At 27.6% G+C, this 15,000-nt stretch overlaps 1 protein-coding gene across 6 annotated transcripts in view; it reads right to left on the reverse strand.

Moving 5' to 3' along the window:
* The window catches only part of LOC101236754 (uncharacterized), a 71,927-nt gene that overhangs the window by 12,340 nt on the left and 44,587 nt on the right, over positions 1-15,000 (reverse strand). For all 6 annotated transcript variants that reach the window (XM_065814204.1, XM_065814208.1, XM_065814206.1 and 3 more), the window contains 5 exons: positions 9,831-10,021; positions 9,423-9,613; positions 8,074-8,211; positions 1,133-1,182; positions 1-1,032 (listed from right to left, as the gene is read on the reverse strand). The exon at positions 1-1,032 is cut by the window's left edge and continues 835 nt beyond it. In XM_065814204.1, coding sequence (XP_065670276.1) covers positions 1-1,032; positions 1,133-1,182; positions 8,074-8,211; positions 9,423-9,613; positions 9,831-10,021 — 1,602 coding nt within the window. The remainder of the gene's footprint in view (positions 1,033-1,132; positions 1,183-8,073; positions 8,212-9,422; positions 9,614-9,830; positions 10,022-15,000) is intronic.

Consider the following 15,000-nt stretch of genomic DNA (forward strand, 5'->3'; position numbering starts at 1 on the left):
TGTTAGTATTGTTAAATCTTTATCAACAGGTGTAGAACAACAGGATGCCTGTAAAGGACTTTGATGAAGATCAACTGAGGCATAAGTAAATGCAGGTAATACTACTTGGCTGTTACTGAAACTATTAAAATTTTGATGACTATTTTCTGAATCATTCATCAAAGTGTTAGAAACTGAATTATCAATTAACTTTTTCTCTTTATGCATAATATTGCCATGCTCAGAATCAGCAAACGACATACAATCATTATTATTTTTTATTTGAGAGTAGTTTAAGTAATTTTCTAAGCTATCAGCTTGATCAGTTTTTATTATAAGATTTTCTTGTTCAACAGATGGAAGACCTGTAGTGTGAGAAGATGAATAACTGTCGCCATTATTAAATGTATTTGTTAATGAGTTAATGTAGTTTTGTGAAAACATTGATGAATGTGTGGAAACATTTTGTAAAGAAAGATCAGCTTGTCCATTTGGATATAAATGTGTAAAAGATGAGTTAGATAAAGGATTGTTAAAGCCTCCAACAGAGACTCTTCTTGGCTTAAGTTCATTTGTAAAATTAACTTCAGATGAGAATTCAGAATTGTTTAGTATTTGAACTTCCCCACTCCTTTTTGTATTAATTGGGAAATTTAAATGCGAATTATGACTTACGTTAACAAATGGAAACTCTTTACTATCCATGTTTTGATTCAAGTTCATGCTTGCAGAAGATTCAACGTTTTTAAAACTTTCTAAAACTTGATTATCAATTTTAGTGCTTTCACTGTTTTTGTTTAAAACATCTTGAAGCAATCCAACAATCCCATTAAGATCTTGTCTACCATTAAACAACTGATGGATGGCTGTAATAAAACTTTTATACTGATCACAGTTTTTACACTTTTTTTCAGATTTGGCAAGATATGTAAATTGCACTGGTTCGCTGATTCGTGGCTCTTTTTCCGAACCAATTCGAACTTCAATATAAACTGAAACATCAGATACCAGATGGGTTTGAAAATATGGTGGTACTTTAAAAACACAAGCATGCTGGAAAAAAAAAGGTAAAAAATGTTACTGTAACTGTAATGAATTTATTTAAATTTTTGAACACAAAAACAAGTTCTAAATTTAAAAGATAACAAATTACCAAGCTAGATTTATTCCTATCAATATCAGCATATGCTTCCCAGGCTTTTCCTAGTTTTTTTTTAAAAAAAAACTTATATAAATCAACTGTCATTTTGTCTGAATATTTAAAAGATGAACCTACATATATAAAAATAATCAAAAGATAATAAAACATAAGAAAGTTTTATTTTTTCTCATATTAAAAAGTTTTAAAAAACTCTCCCATAACTTTTGTATGCAGCCTGCCTAACTATACATAGATGTATATAGTTGAATTTACATAGGTCTACCAAGATATAGGTCATAGGTTACATATACCAAGACATAGGTTACATAGGTCTGCCAAAAACAACCCATGTATAATAAGGCAGTCTGTTTAAATAATTTCAACAAAATTGTCTATTTAAAGCACTGTTATTTTTTATATAGTTTTTATAGATTGGAGCTTTATCAAGTGGAGTTCATGAAACAAACAATCGATTAGTGTGGTGACTGCTGTGTTTACTTTGACCACTGTGTTGAAATGAATGTTAAAAACCATTAAAAAAACTTTTTAATAAATTTAATAACAAATAATAATAAATTTTATAAGCACTTCATTTTTATTTATCTAAAAAAGTATTTTATATTCAAGTACAATACTATATTATGTTACATTTATCAACTTCTAATTTTTCTATTTTTATTTCTTTTTAATTGTATAATTTTCCATGCATATTTTCTATTTCTATTGTATCATTTTCTATATCAATTTTTAAAACAAAATTTAAAGATTTTTTTGTCTAATCTAACTACTAAAATAAAAAATTGTCTGAAAAAAAAAAAAGATAATTTGACTCTATCAAACAGCCTACATTTATTTAAGCAAAAGAATGTATCAAGTCTAGGTTTTAGTGAGAAAACCCTCACTAAAATGTATGTATGTTTAAAACTTCTTTAAATTCTTAGATCTAGTGGTATTTTGATGCAAATAATGTTGACATTAGATGTTTGATAAAAAAAAAAAAAATTTATTTCTGATTTAACTATACAGGATTGTCACTAAATTTTAAAAGTTTTCCTCAAATATTCCATGAGAAATTTGAATAACTTTATTCAGACTTTCAATAAGAATAAAGACAAATACAATATCTTCAAATGTAAATTTTGTAATACCCATGTTCGGCATAATACACACATGCCTTGTGTTATTATTATTACTTGAAGTAAATATGGCGGTCTGCACACCTTAAACTTTATGTTGTGTTCAATTCTTAATCTAACATTATTCTCAGAATATTACAAATTTTAAATTTAAATCCAAATTTTTTATTTGTAGGAGTAGCAGGTTTATTTCAGGCTTGAGTACCATTTTGAAGGATGTGGTCAAACTGTCTGCAAAAAAGCAAACAGTTCGATCAAATTGCACTAAGATCCATAAATCCAGGCAATTATTGTAAAAATACTTAAACAGCCCAAATACAAATTCTGTCTAATAAATGAAGTTTATTTAATGTGTGCAATAGAAATATAAAAATAACAATTGATCTTGCAGTAAATTCATCCACAGATAAGTGGGACTCATGGTTGTCCATGATCAACAAAACTTTATTTACTGCAGAACAACAAAATATTCCAATATTTCTAGTATCTAAGTATCTAAGCAAAGTATTCCAACATTTTCAAAAGGGTAAATCAAATCAAGTCTTGCTGTATCTGAAATGTCTTAAATTTTCCATTAATTAAAGCAATACCAATGAAAAGTCCAGACAGGTGGAACGACATGACCTGAAACACATATGATACTTGTTTATGTAACCAGTGCTCCTTTTTTTTTAGGGAAGTCATATGACACTGCAATATATGAAGGGACATCTATAAAATACATCAATAAACATTTTGAGAAAAAACAATTTTATAAGGAGTTTTGAGGCAAAAATTTCTCATCAAATAAACATATTTTTAAAACATGATTTAACAAATTTAGTTTAAATAAAAAAATAAAGCTACACACTAAAATTCTTTTTTGACTATTGAATTGATTGAAACTAGAGATGTGTGCCTTTTTTTAGTTCTTGTTATTTTTAAATTTAACACAGAAATATTTTTCTTAATTTTAGCACAGAAATAAATTAAAATTTAATTTTTAATATTTATTAAAAAAACTATCATTTTTTTATATTAGCATACTGTTTTGTTGTTTAAATATTTTTAGAGTCAGTTATGAAACATATGTGCCATATGTGGCATACTACAAGAACTTATATGAATGAATTAAATAAATGAGCCTATTTTCATTGTAGCATTAATTAATACTTTGAAAAAAATATATAATTGCAACTCAATACTATATGAGGACAAAACAAAGTTACTTAACATCAAGTCAAAGAGATAATGCTAAGTCATTACAGTTAGATTTGAATAAAGCCATTAAATGGTCAGAGGTGTGGTTTAAATTTGAATAAGTGTGTAGACATGCATTTGGGTAACAAAAATGTTAATTATGAATACACTATGTGCAGTTAACCATTCAATGAATCAAACTTAGAAAGAATTCTTGGTCTTTATTTACTTCTAACTTGAAATGAAAAAATCTGCTAGCCGTTAGTAACTTAAGAGCAAACAGACAGAGTTACTGAAAAAGACATATGTTATTTGTAACTGTCAATGTTATATCTCAGAAAGTAGTTTATTGGTTAATCATGTAATAAATAATATGATAATCATGTGAAAATAATATGATGATCATTAGAGATGTGCCAGAACCAGTTTATGTCGAGTCCCTGATTCCGGGTACCCGGAAAAAAAAACCAGGTCCGAGTCTGGGTACCCAACACTGATTCCATGTTAAAAAGATGAAATAAAAGCTTGAGAAGTCTCTTGCTTTGAATTGTTTTTTCACAAAATAACACTGATTAATTTGCACTAATTAAGTTTATCTAAATATATCAAGTTTTTTAGTATTAAATAACTACTAATAGGTTGTTAATATTTGGAATAAGGGGTCGTCCATAAAGTACATACGCTTTTATTTCGACAAAATCATCAAGAGAGCTTTAAAACTAAATTAACTCTATTAACTTCAAAAAATACTGTTCTGACTAACTAATTTTTGTTTTATAATTGTGGTATTATATATAATTTATATTTTTTTTCTAATTTATTGCTAAATAATCGCTTATATGTTCAATTAATCAAAAGTTATGTTATGGACAAGATTAGAGGCAGATAGATGGAAGAGACAGAAAATTGCAACAACAAAAAATAAAAAAATGGTAGACCTTCTCGTCTCTAGTGAGAATAAAATGAAAAAAAAATGTTTTAAGTGAGACATGTCTATATTGAGTAAATAGACTTTGTGGTTATTGACTCCATTATTGACAACACTCTTAAACTTATATCAAAAAGCTTGGTTGAAGTTAAAACTATGAGCAATCCTGTTAATAATATTTTGACACAATTCAAAGTACCACTTAAACATATCTTTCTTTTAAGATACTCAGTGCCGGGTACTGAAAAAAAATGGCTGATTCTGGGTACCCAGGAAAGCTGCCAAATTACTGGGTCTGAACTGGGTACCTAGCACATTACTAATGCTCATGTGATAAATAATATGATAATCATGTGATAAATAATATAATAATCATGTGATAAATAATATGATAATCATGCAATAAATAATATGATAATCATGTAATAAATAATATAATAATCATGTGATAAAAAAAAATAATCATGTGATATGATAATTATGTGATAAATAATATGATAACCATGTGATAAATAAAATGATAATTATGTGATAAATAATATTGCATTGCAATTGCATTGTAGCTTTTTTTTGAAAGAATTTTAAACTTTTTTGGGAGTTGTTTTGAAACAAGTGCGTATTAATGGTGGTATAATATTGGTTTTTGAATACTTAAATGCACAGAGTATATGATAAATTACAGCAAAAGTATTGTAACTGTTTTTCACTAATAACTGAACTATGAAATTACCTTAGAAATTATAATATTTAGATGTTGTTAGCATTGCAAATTACTAATCAAAGGAATCATATTATTTAGTAACTAGATGATAAATTTAATAATGAGCATTAACAGTAGTGTGCTGGAGATAAAAATAAAACATCTGCAAGGATTTTATTGATATGATAAAAAAATGTCAATGGAACACGAAAGGCAATGCATATTAGGATATGTTTTTAATGATTACAAATTTTTCAATGATGACATAGTTATGCAAAAAAAAAAAAAAATGACATATATCGATTAAAACAAAATGTAAGGATTGTAAAAGTACAAATGCCACAATTTAAAAGCTTTAAAACATTCAGAACCAATTCCTAAAAGTGGTAAATCCTATTCAATAATGTGAAAAAGTTAGTATTAACATATATGAATTTTTTCTGTTAAATATTTTGCCTAATATTGCTGTCTGTTGTTGAAACTTTTATAACTTGGAAAATAATGATAATCAAAACATAGTAAACTTGAACAAAAAAAATAGGAAACAGAATTGAAAAAACTATTTGGTAAATAAAAAAAATTTTGTTTTACAGAAATTTTTATGGCTGCTAATCTATATGACACCAAGTATTAGGAAAGATACTTAAATAGCAAACAACAGACAATGTAAGCTAATAGTAACTTTTGTTTATTTATTTTTTAACCAAGAGAAACAAAGTAAAACCTTCTATGTAATATTTTAAACTTCTTAACAAATTGATGCACATGAAGTAATCCATACAATTGCCTTAAATTTGCTTAATACCAGCATTGATATTTTGATGTCTGATTAAGCTAACTATTGATGTAAATGTAAATTATGGGTGGTGAAGCACTCTTGCTTTATAAGCAAGAAGTTCCAAATTCAATATCCAACACATCTCTAGTAGTACTGCACTTAACTTGTTTCTCTGCACAGTGACCTTGTTTGTCAATGTTTGCATTTTGAAGTTAAAGAGTTGAGAGAGGGTTGCAACAACAATAATGTAGCCACAACGACTATAGCAGCCCTCTAGGCCTTGGGAAGGTGAATAACATTAAATTAAAGGAGGAGTTTTTTATGGACAGTTATTGACTTAACATTGGCTTCAAATTGATGGAAAAGATTATGTTCATCAACTAAATCATTAAAAATAAAAAACATTCTTCAATTTTTTGCTACAAGCTTTCTGCTTTCAAAAGAAGTTTTAGCAGTAGAAGAATAAAAATGGAAAAAGATCAGGAAAATTAGTATTTGTATTGCAATTGGTATGTGTGCAACACAACAAACAATATTGCCAAAAGAATCAATAATCATATAATTAATTTGTGGAAAAATTGGAACATTTAAGATTTCACAAAGCAACACATATACCAGTATCTGACTAAAAAACTCTTCGAATTGAGTACCACGTTTGCTCAGCCAATTTCAAAACAATAAACATCAAAAATTTAGAGAACTGTTTAATGAGAGTTAAAAAGATTATTTTTTATGACTATTTGATAAAGGACGAAACATTGATTTATAGATTTTGCTAGGTGGGCAAAGCTACCCAAGGCAAACAATAACGTTGCAACAACAAACAATAATCTTAATGTTAAGAATTTGACCATTAAATTTTTGGATACCCATAGTATTTTATTCATGATTGACCTAAAAGATCCAGAAGTGTCATTGGCTCCAATGGTGCATTCAAAGAAAGAAATTTTCGAAAAAGACAACATCTTGAAATAAAGCCTTTGAATGGATATGTTACTCATGAAAGAGATTATGTTGATATTTGATATATATCATTGTGCATGAAAATGTTAAAATTTTTAATTTGAAACAATGTGTTCTTCAAAGTTTCAAACAAATTGTTCTTCCAAACAATTGGCAGAACTGATAGTCCTACCTTATTGCATGTCAAATCATAATTGCTGGACACATTGTTTAACAGAAGACGCAACATATCAGGGATTAAAGCGTGAGTTTGATAATCAACAAACATTATCTTTGTGTGTGCAAACTGTTTAACTTGTGCTTCCCCTGAAAATATGACATGTCACTAAAACTTAATTATTTAATCTTTGTGTTCTTTGTAAAAATGGAGGCAATCACAAATATTTTTTTGAGAAAAATGTGGCTTTAAAGCAGCCCAGTAAGCTTAAAAATTTAGGTCCTTGGCAAGGTGTATTCAAACTGTGCTGGTAACATTCACACTAAAAGGCAGTTGAGTAAAAATTTGTCCAATGCCCTTAACAGCTAAACAACATATCATTTTGTTGGTTTTAGAAGTGGTAATTCTTAGTCTTCTGCACTATTTTCCAGGATTAATGCCATCAGTTTAGTTGATGTACTAAATGATATCACAAACAGTTGCCTTGGGTATCTTCAATTGAGCAGCAGTCCTTTGTTCAGAATTGCTGTCTTGAGTTTGTACTTGTGTACGTTTAGCAAATGTCGTAGCCATACTCTAAGATAATAATGATAGAATTACACATGATTTTAGTATATATGGAGAGTTTGAGATATTTTCCTATTGGTTGATAACTACAAAACCACCCATGCAATGGGTGATTGTTAGTGTGTTGCAACCACGCATATTTTGAATTAATAAGTAATTATACATAATAATTATAAGTGGCCTAATCTTATTTGTCATAACAGTAAGAAAAGTTTAACCATAAAAATCTAAGTTAAAAAAATTCTTTGAAAATTTAAATTGTATTTTTAATTTATAAACAAATAGCTGTTGGTCAGTGACACGCAAAGCAGCAGGTAGATAAAAAAAAACTGATTGTAATTTGTATAATAGTGTTAATTTGAAACTTCAAGGTGAGTACCAAGTGTTTAAATATAGCGAATAAGAAAATAAAGTACTATTATCTTCAAAAAATTAATTAAATCAATTTTTTAATAAGTTATGTGCAAAAAAATTGTTCACACACATGTTCATTTCTAGGTATGTCACTGACCACAGTTGTAAGCATGCCTAAAAATGTCACTAACCATCATCATCTTTAGAAAAAAATCTTATTCTAAAACCAGATGCAAATTTTTTTCCATGAAATCCCATTTCTTGACCACCTACAGGAGAACCTTCTGCATGACTAGACCAATATATTTCTGGATTACCTGATGGTGCAGCTAAAACATTTCACACAGCATAAATACATCATTAAAAAAAGACACATACACATATATAAATATCAACCCTTGGAATTAGGAAAAATGAAATCGGCAATAATTCGCCTACCTCAATCATTAAGAGGTCGGCAATAGAAATTTGATACAAAGGTTTTAGCATAAAACATAGAACAAACACTTTTAGGTTGACAGTTAGGTCGGCATTACCGAATGCGGACCCTAATTCCGAGCGCTGATTGATATATATATATATCCTTATCTCGTAGTTGAAAGAGACTTTAAATGTAAAAAAGTCTCTTTTAACAACAATTTTGTTACCTCAACAATTAAGCTACATTTTATTGTCGTCGAAAAGTTAAAACAATTAAATTAATGTAGAAGTACATTAAGTTTTATTATTTTTTCAAAAACCACAATAATAATGACTAGAAAGCTTTTTTTTAATTAATAGTGTTTTTGTTATTTAAAAACATTTTTTTATAACATGCGCAAAGCGTTACCACATAGACTATCTTATAGCCTGCTGCTACAAAGGAGTGTTGCCATATCGACTATCTTATAGCCTGACTCGCAACGGAGTGTTGCTACATCGACTATTTTATAGCCTGATATGCAACGGAGTGCTGCTACATCAACTATCTTAAAACCCGACTCGCAACGGAGTACTACTACATTAACTATCCTATAGCCTGACTCGCAACAGAGTGCTGCTACATCGACTGAGGGTTTGGTTAGGGCAGGCAGTTTATCATTTAAGAAAAAAAAAATTATTCTATAATTATTTAATTTTTTTCTGGTCTGGTTTATTAGCGCTCTCTTTAAAATTACAGTTTATGGAAGAAGCTTTTCGACTACCATGCAAGCCTATATATATAAATCTAATTAAAATTTAAAAAAAAAAAGTATTAGGAGAACTTTTATTTATTGATGCTAATAAATTAAAATTATGCGTGTATAAATATGTAATCTAATGATAATTACATACATACACGTGTAAGATAAATTTAATATTCTTAGCAACAAAAGAAAGATTTAAACCTCATAATAGGATTTTTTAATAGTAAAATGATGTTGACACATATTATAATAAAAATAATGATAATTTGCCTAACATATTTTCATAGATACATGCATACATGCGATAACAATCCTACTTATTTAAAAGTAAAATAATGTCTAATAAGATATAGCTATAATAAGATATAGCTTACTGCATTGAAAAGGCCTTGAGTAAGCTGTAAGTTCATATCCAGAATGAGGTTTTGATGGAGGTATAGAAACATGAAAAGCAAGTTTAGCTTCCTTCTTTTTGGTTTTCCATGTAACAGGCTCAATGCCTCTGTCTCGCAACTCTTTGTCTGCCTCCCAGTTTCTTATTCTTCTTATGCTTAATTGATCAAATCTGTAAAATCAAAAAATTAAAAAAATTAAAACTGAAAATTATTAAACTAAGATTAATTGAAAATTATGAAAATTAATTAAAAATTATGAAAGTTAATTGAAAATTTAGAAAATTAAGAGATTAATTAAAACCCTAAACTTAAGATACCAAATCAAGAATAAAAACTGTCATTAAAAAATGTCAATTAAAATCTTATGGAAATATTATAAAAACATACACTGCTAACATTTCTTCATTTCTATCAGTAGGTTTCATAGTCATTTGAATAGCCTGCACTCCATTTGATAACCTGACTTCTTTACATTCAAACTTACTTGATCCAGGACCTGTAGCAGTATGTAAATGTGGCTCATTATCACGTGTTACAACAAACACTGTAATTACTGCTTCACCAACATAACCAACAATCTATTTTGAAATATAAAAATCAGTTAAAAAAGAAAAATGTTAATAAAAAACTTCTTTTTTATACAACTTTTTAATATAGTAATAGTTATTGCTGTAGTTGAGAAAAAGTTTGAGGGGATGTCTCCTTTCTCAATTATTTTTTTAGCAATGAGAAAGTGAGGGGAAAGCCCCTAACTATCAGATGTATAATCTCATACCCAACTGTGAAAGTTTATCTTTACTTGATAGTTAGTGTTGATGTTTTGAAGTTGTTTACTATCAAAAAAGCATTCTTGTAAAGTCCATTAGTATTTCTTTAAAATTTAATGGAGATTTTTGACTCAATTATTTTATTTACTATGCCATGCAAACATTTAGTTACTTTAAAGCAACACTTATAAACAATTTAAATAACACCTATCATGCAAAATTTATTTTGCTTATCTTTTGGTTTATATACATATTACTTTAAGTTTATATACACATTCCAGAGCAAAAATATATTGCTGTGATTGGTCTGTTTTCAGTAAAATAGTGTTTTGCTTAGTTTGATTCAATACCATATATTATAATAATGATGTACAGGGGTCAAAATAGGTGTTGGACATTGACTCCCCATAAACTGTTTTTATGACTTGCCTGAGGGGTAACCAATGATTGTTTATTTTTTCTGATAAAATGAACACAGTGCTCTCCTAATTAACTGTCAAATTGAAACTCTCCCCATTGCTAATTTTTTTGCATCTAATCAATCATATACATTAGTAAACACAATTTATGTTCAAATTGTGTATATTTTCAAAATTAAAACAAGATGTTTTGCTTTACTTCTTAAAAAGTTTTTTTAAAATTTAGCCATTGTTGCAATCAAAATAAGCAATCAACATGTATAATTTCATTTACAAAAAAAAATACATTAAACAAAAAAAAAAAAGTACTAATGCTATTAATTGCTTAAAATAACATCCACTGCAGCAGATTTTAGCTTTTCTTCATAGTTTTTGTGTCCTATGGTTCTTTTACAGTTGATCCAAGTTTTTTAAATAACAGACAACTTCACCACACTGTTCTGCATAACTACCTAAGCTATACTATTGTGTTCTACAATCTCTTAGCATTGTTTCCATCTAAACTAACACCATGGTACCCTCACTTAGTATGAAATGTGTTTTTAACAAGTTTTGATAAACACAAAAGCAAAGTACAAAGTTTATCCACAACTCCCATCATAATGCGGTGCTCAGGTAGAGGGACATGGCATTTAAGAAACATTTCTTGATCTTCTTTTAAGTATATAAAATGAGGATTTATAATATTTTATATTTCTGCATTTTTAATCTTTTTCCTATTACATACATATTGATTATAACACAAGTCTATGGAGCCAAACTCCAAGTTCATAGTTTCACTGCTTTGAGGGAGCATTCTCATTCACAATATGAAATATTTGCCAGAGTAAAAAAAAAAGTCCAAAAAACAACTTTCACACTTTAGATCAATTGCCAGACTAAAATTCACTTCTTCAAGTTTATAGAGTGCCAATAATTTTTCAAGATTGTCATTATCCTCTGAAACCATTTTCACAATGACAACAATAAACAACAGATGAAAAATAATAATTTTTTAAATCAAAAACATTAATGATAACTTTTAAAATGTTTGACCACCATCTATAGATATTCTAACCTTTGCATTAAAGTTATCAAAACCTCATTCCTCAATTGTAAACTTGATAAATTCTGTTGTACTCAATTTGTAGACAATATAACTTGTGTATTTTTATATTCCATTTTACATTTTAGCAATCTAAATGCTATTTGTTCTGCATTTTTACATCCAAATGATTGACTGATATCTATAAAATTGCTTACAGCTTTACCTTTGTAACAATCCTGAAACTCTACCTAAAATTAATAGTGAAATTTTTATGACTACTTTAAAAATAGTTTACATAAGAAATAAAAAATAACATTACTTAAGAAACAAGAAAAATATATTGAATCAAACTGTAATGTATCATAAAAAGAGCATTGACAGATCAAACAATTTTTGGTGTTTGAGATAGCTAACTTCCAGACATGGAGCAAACTCTAAACATTTGTTTGTTTATACTTATGTCAAATAATGATGTTTTGCAATCATTATTTGACATAGGTAATTCTAATTTGTAACCCCCTCAAATTGGAGGAGGACCCCTTCAAATTGGAGATAATACTATGAAACTTAAAATTTATCGAAGAATATAAGTCTAGTTGAGAATAGTGTTTTTGTTCCCAGTCTCCAATCATCACAACTTTTTGCAAAGCATCATTATTTTACATAAGTATAAACATACATATCTCAAACACCAAAAAATGCTGGAGCCGTCACTGAAAGAGAGATATAGTTCAATTAACATTATTAAATTATAAAATCATAATTTATCCATATATCATAATTTATCCATAGCATAGAGTCCACAGATTGTTGACTCTGGCTCAATATTTTTCTGGATACATAGTAGTAAAGAGTTTGTCTAATAGTAAGCCCCAGAAAGCATGTGTGGTTGCCTGCCTTGTGTAACCACGTTTAAAGTAACTTTTTTAGACGCACTAACCACAGCAGTTCCCATCTTTGAACTTTTAAAGCATTTCAATAATTCGTGGCAAAAATCTAAACTTATCTACAGAAAAGAAAAAAAACAATTCTAAAAAAAGGAAACAAATTTGAAATAAAATATCAAACTTTAATTAAATAAACTAGAAAAATTTAATTTGAAAGAAAAAATTCAAAAAAAAAATTTTTATAAAATTTTTATACAACTTTTTTTTTCTTTTTTAGGGTGCTTGTTATTTTTAGCTACCAAATTCAAGTTGAGGAAAAAAAGGTATTGTATTTTATAACAATTTAACAACAATTGAATGTTTTGATATGCAATTTATTCACAATTTTTATCAGCTCGTATAATTACGAAACTAATTTGCTATGTACACTATAACTATGAGAACTTTTGGAGAATCCAATAAAAGTGCAGACTATGTATGAATGTATGTATGTATGTATGTATGTAAAAAAAAAAAAAAAAAAAAAAAAATTTTGTTAAGTGATTTTCTACTACTACTAATATATATATATATATATATATATATATATATATATATATATATATATATATATATATATATATATATATATATTATGTCAGTGTATTCTACAAATAAAGTGCTCAATGTTCTTAAAGAACAGAGCAATAATAAATTAGTAAAAACACTTATCTAACTTTTATCTTCTATAGCATGTTTCGCCATCAGTAGGCTCATCAGGCATCATCAGGAAGCCTGATGAGCCTACTGATGGCGAAACATGCTGTAGAAGATAAAAGTTAGATAAGTGTTTTTACTAATATATATATATATATATATATATATATATATATATATATATATATATATATATATATATATATATATATATATATATATATATATATATATATATATGTATGCATCCATGTATGCATGTATGTATGTAAGTATGTATGTATATATATATATATATATATATATATATATATATATATATATATATATATATATATATATATATATATATATATGTATATATATATATATATATATATATATATATATATATATATATATATATATATATATATATATATATATAAATTAGTAAAAACACTTATCTAATTTTTGATTACTTCAACACTGTGTTTCACCATCAGTAGGTTCATCAGGAAGAATGTTTTGTATTTTTGTATTAATTTGTAGATTCTTCCTGATGAACCTACTGATGGTGAAACACAGTGTTGAAGTAATCAAAAATTAGATAAGTGTTTTTAATAATTTATTATTGCTCTGTTCTTTTAGAACATTGAGCACTCTGTTTGTAGAATACACTAACAAAATTTATATATATATATATATATATATATATATATATATATATATATATATATATATATATATATATATATATATATATATATATATATATATATATATATATATATATATATACAGTGGTGGCCAAAAGTCCTGGAACATCATATTTTATGTTATGAAATCAATATATTTAAGTAAATTTTTTTATTTTTTTCAATAAAATAAGTGTTTATAACAATTTTAAAGATGATAGGTACATGCACATACATGATAAAAGTTCAATATTTAATGGAAGCATAGTTATTGTCAACTACCATTTGGATACGTTTTGGCATGCTGTTAACAAGTTTTGTACAATAATTTGGTGTAATTTCATGGATCCACACTGATTTGATTGCTTCAACTAAATCATTATAGGATCTAGGCTTTTTGGCAGCAACTTTTACTTTCATAATATGCCAACAATTTTCAATAACATTAAGATCTGGTGATGACCCAGGCCAATTTTCAAGGGTTTGAATTCCTTCATCAGCAAACCACTTCTTTACAATTTTGGCTGTGTGGCATAGTACACCATCCTGTTGGAAATAAGTGCAGTTCAAGACACAGGAGCCTTGACACTGCTAACTGTATATTTTGGCATATATCTACAGTTTTTTGGTCTTCTTACAAAGTTGTTTGTAACATTAAATTGTTTAATACATGTTTCATCAGAAAAAAGAACTTTAGACCAATTTTCTCCAGTCCAATTTTTGTAGCACTGACAAAATGTTTTTCGATCTTTTAGGTTTTTTAATGATAAAAAAGGTTTTTTTGCTGGCTTGCATGCCTTCATTTTGAAATCAACCAAAAGCCTTCTTCTAACTGTTCGGTCACTTACTTTTTTCTCAATAAAAATTTCTTTTGAAATCTCGTGTGCAGATAGCCATGGATTTGCATGGCTGATCCGGCCAATAAGTTTGTCAGTTCTTGAGGTGGTTGCTCCGGGCCTGCCTGATCTCATCTTTGAAGTAAAATTTAATTGGGGCTCTTCTTTATGCCTTTTTAAAGTTCTACTTACAGTTGATAATGAACAACCAAGCTTTTCAGATATTTCTCTTTGAACTAAACCTTGTT

The sequence above is a fragment of the Hydra vulgaris genome, chromosome 12 (genome assembly GCF_038396675.1).
Source record: "Hydra vulgaris chromosome 12, alternate assembly HydraT2T_AEP".
In the NCBI taxonomy this organism is placed as follows: Eukaryota; Metazoa; Cnidaria; class Hydrozoa; order Anthoathecata; family Hydridae; genus Hydra; species Hydra vulgaris.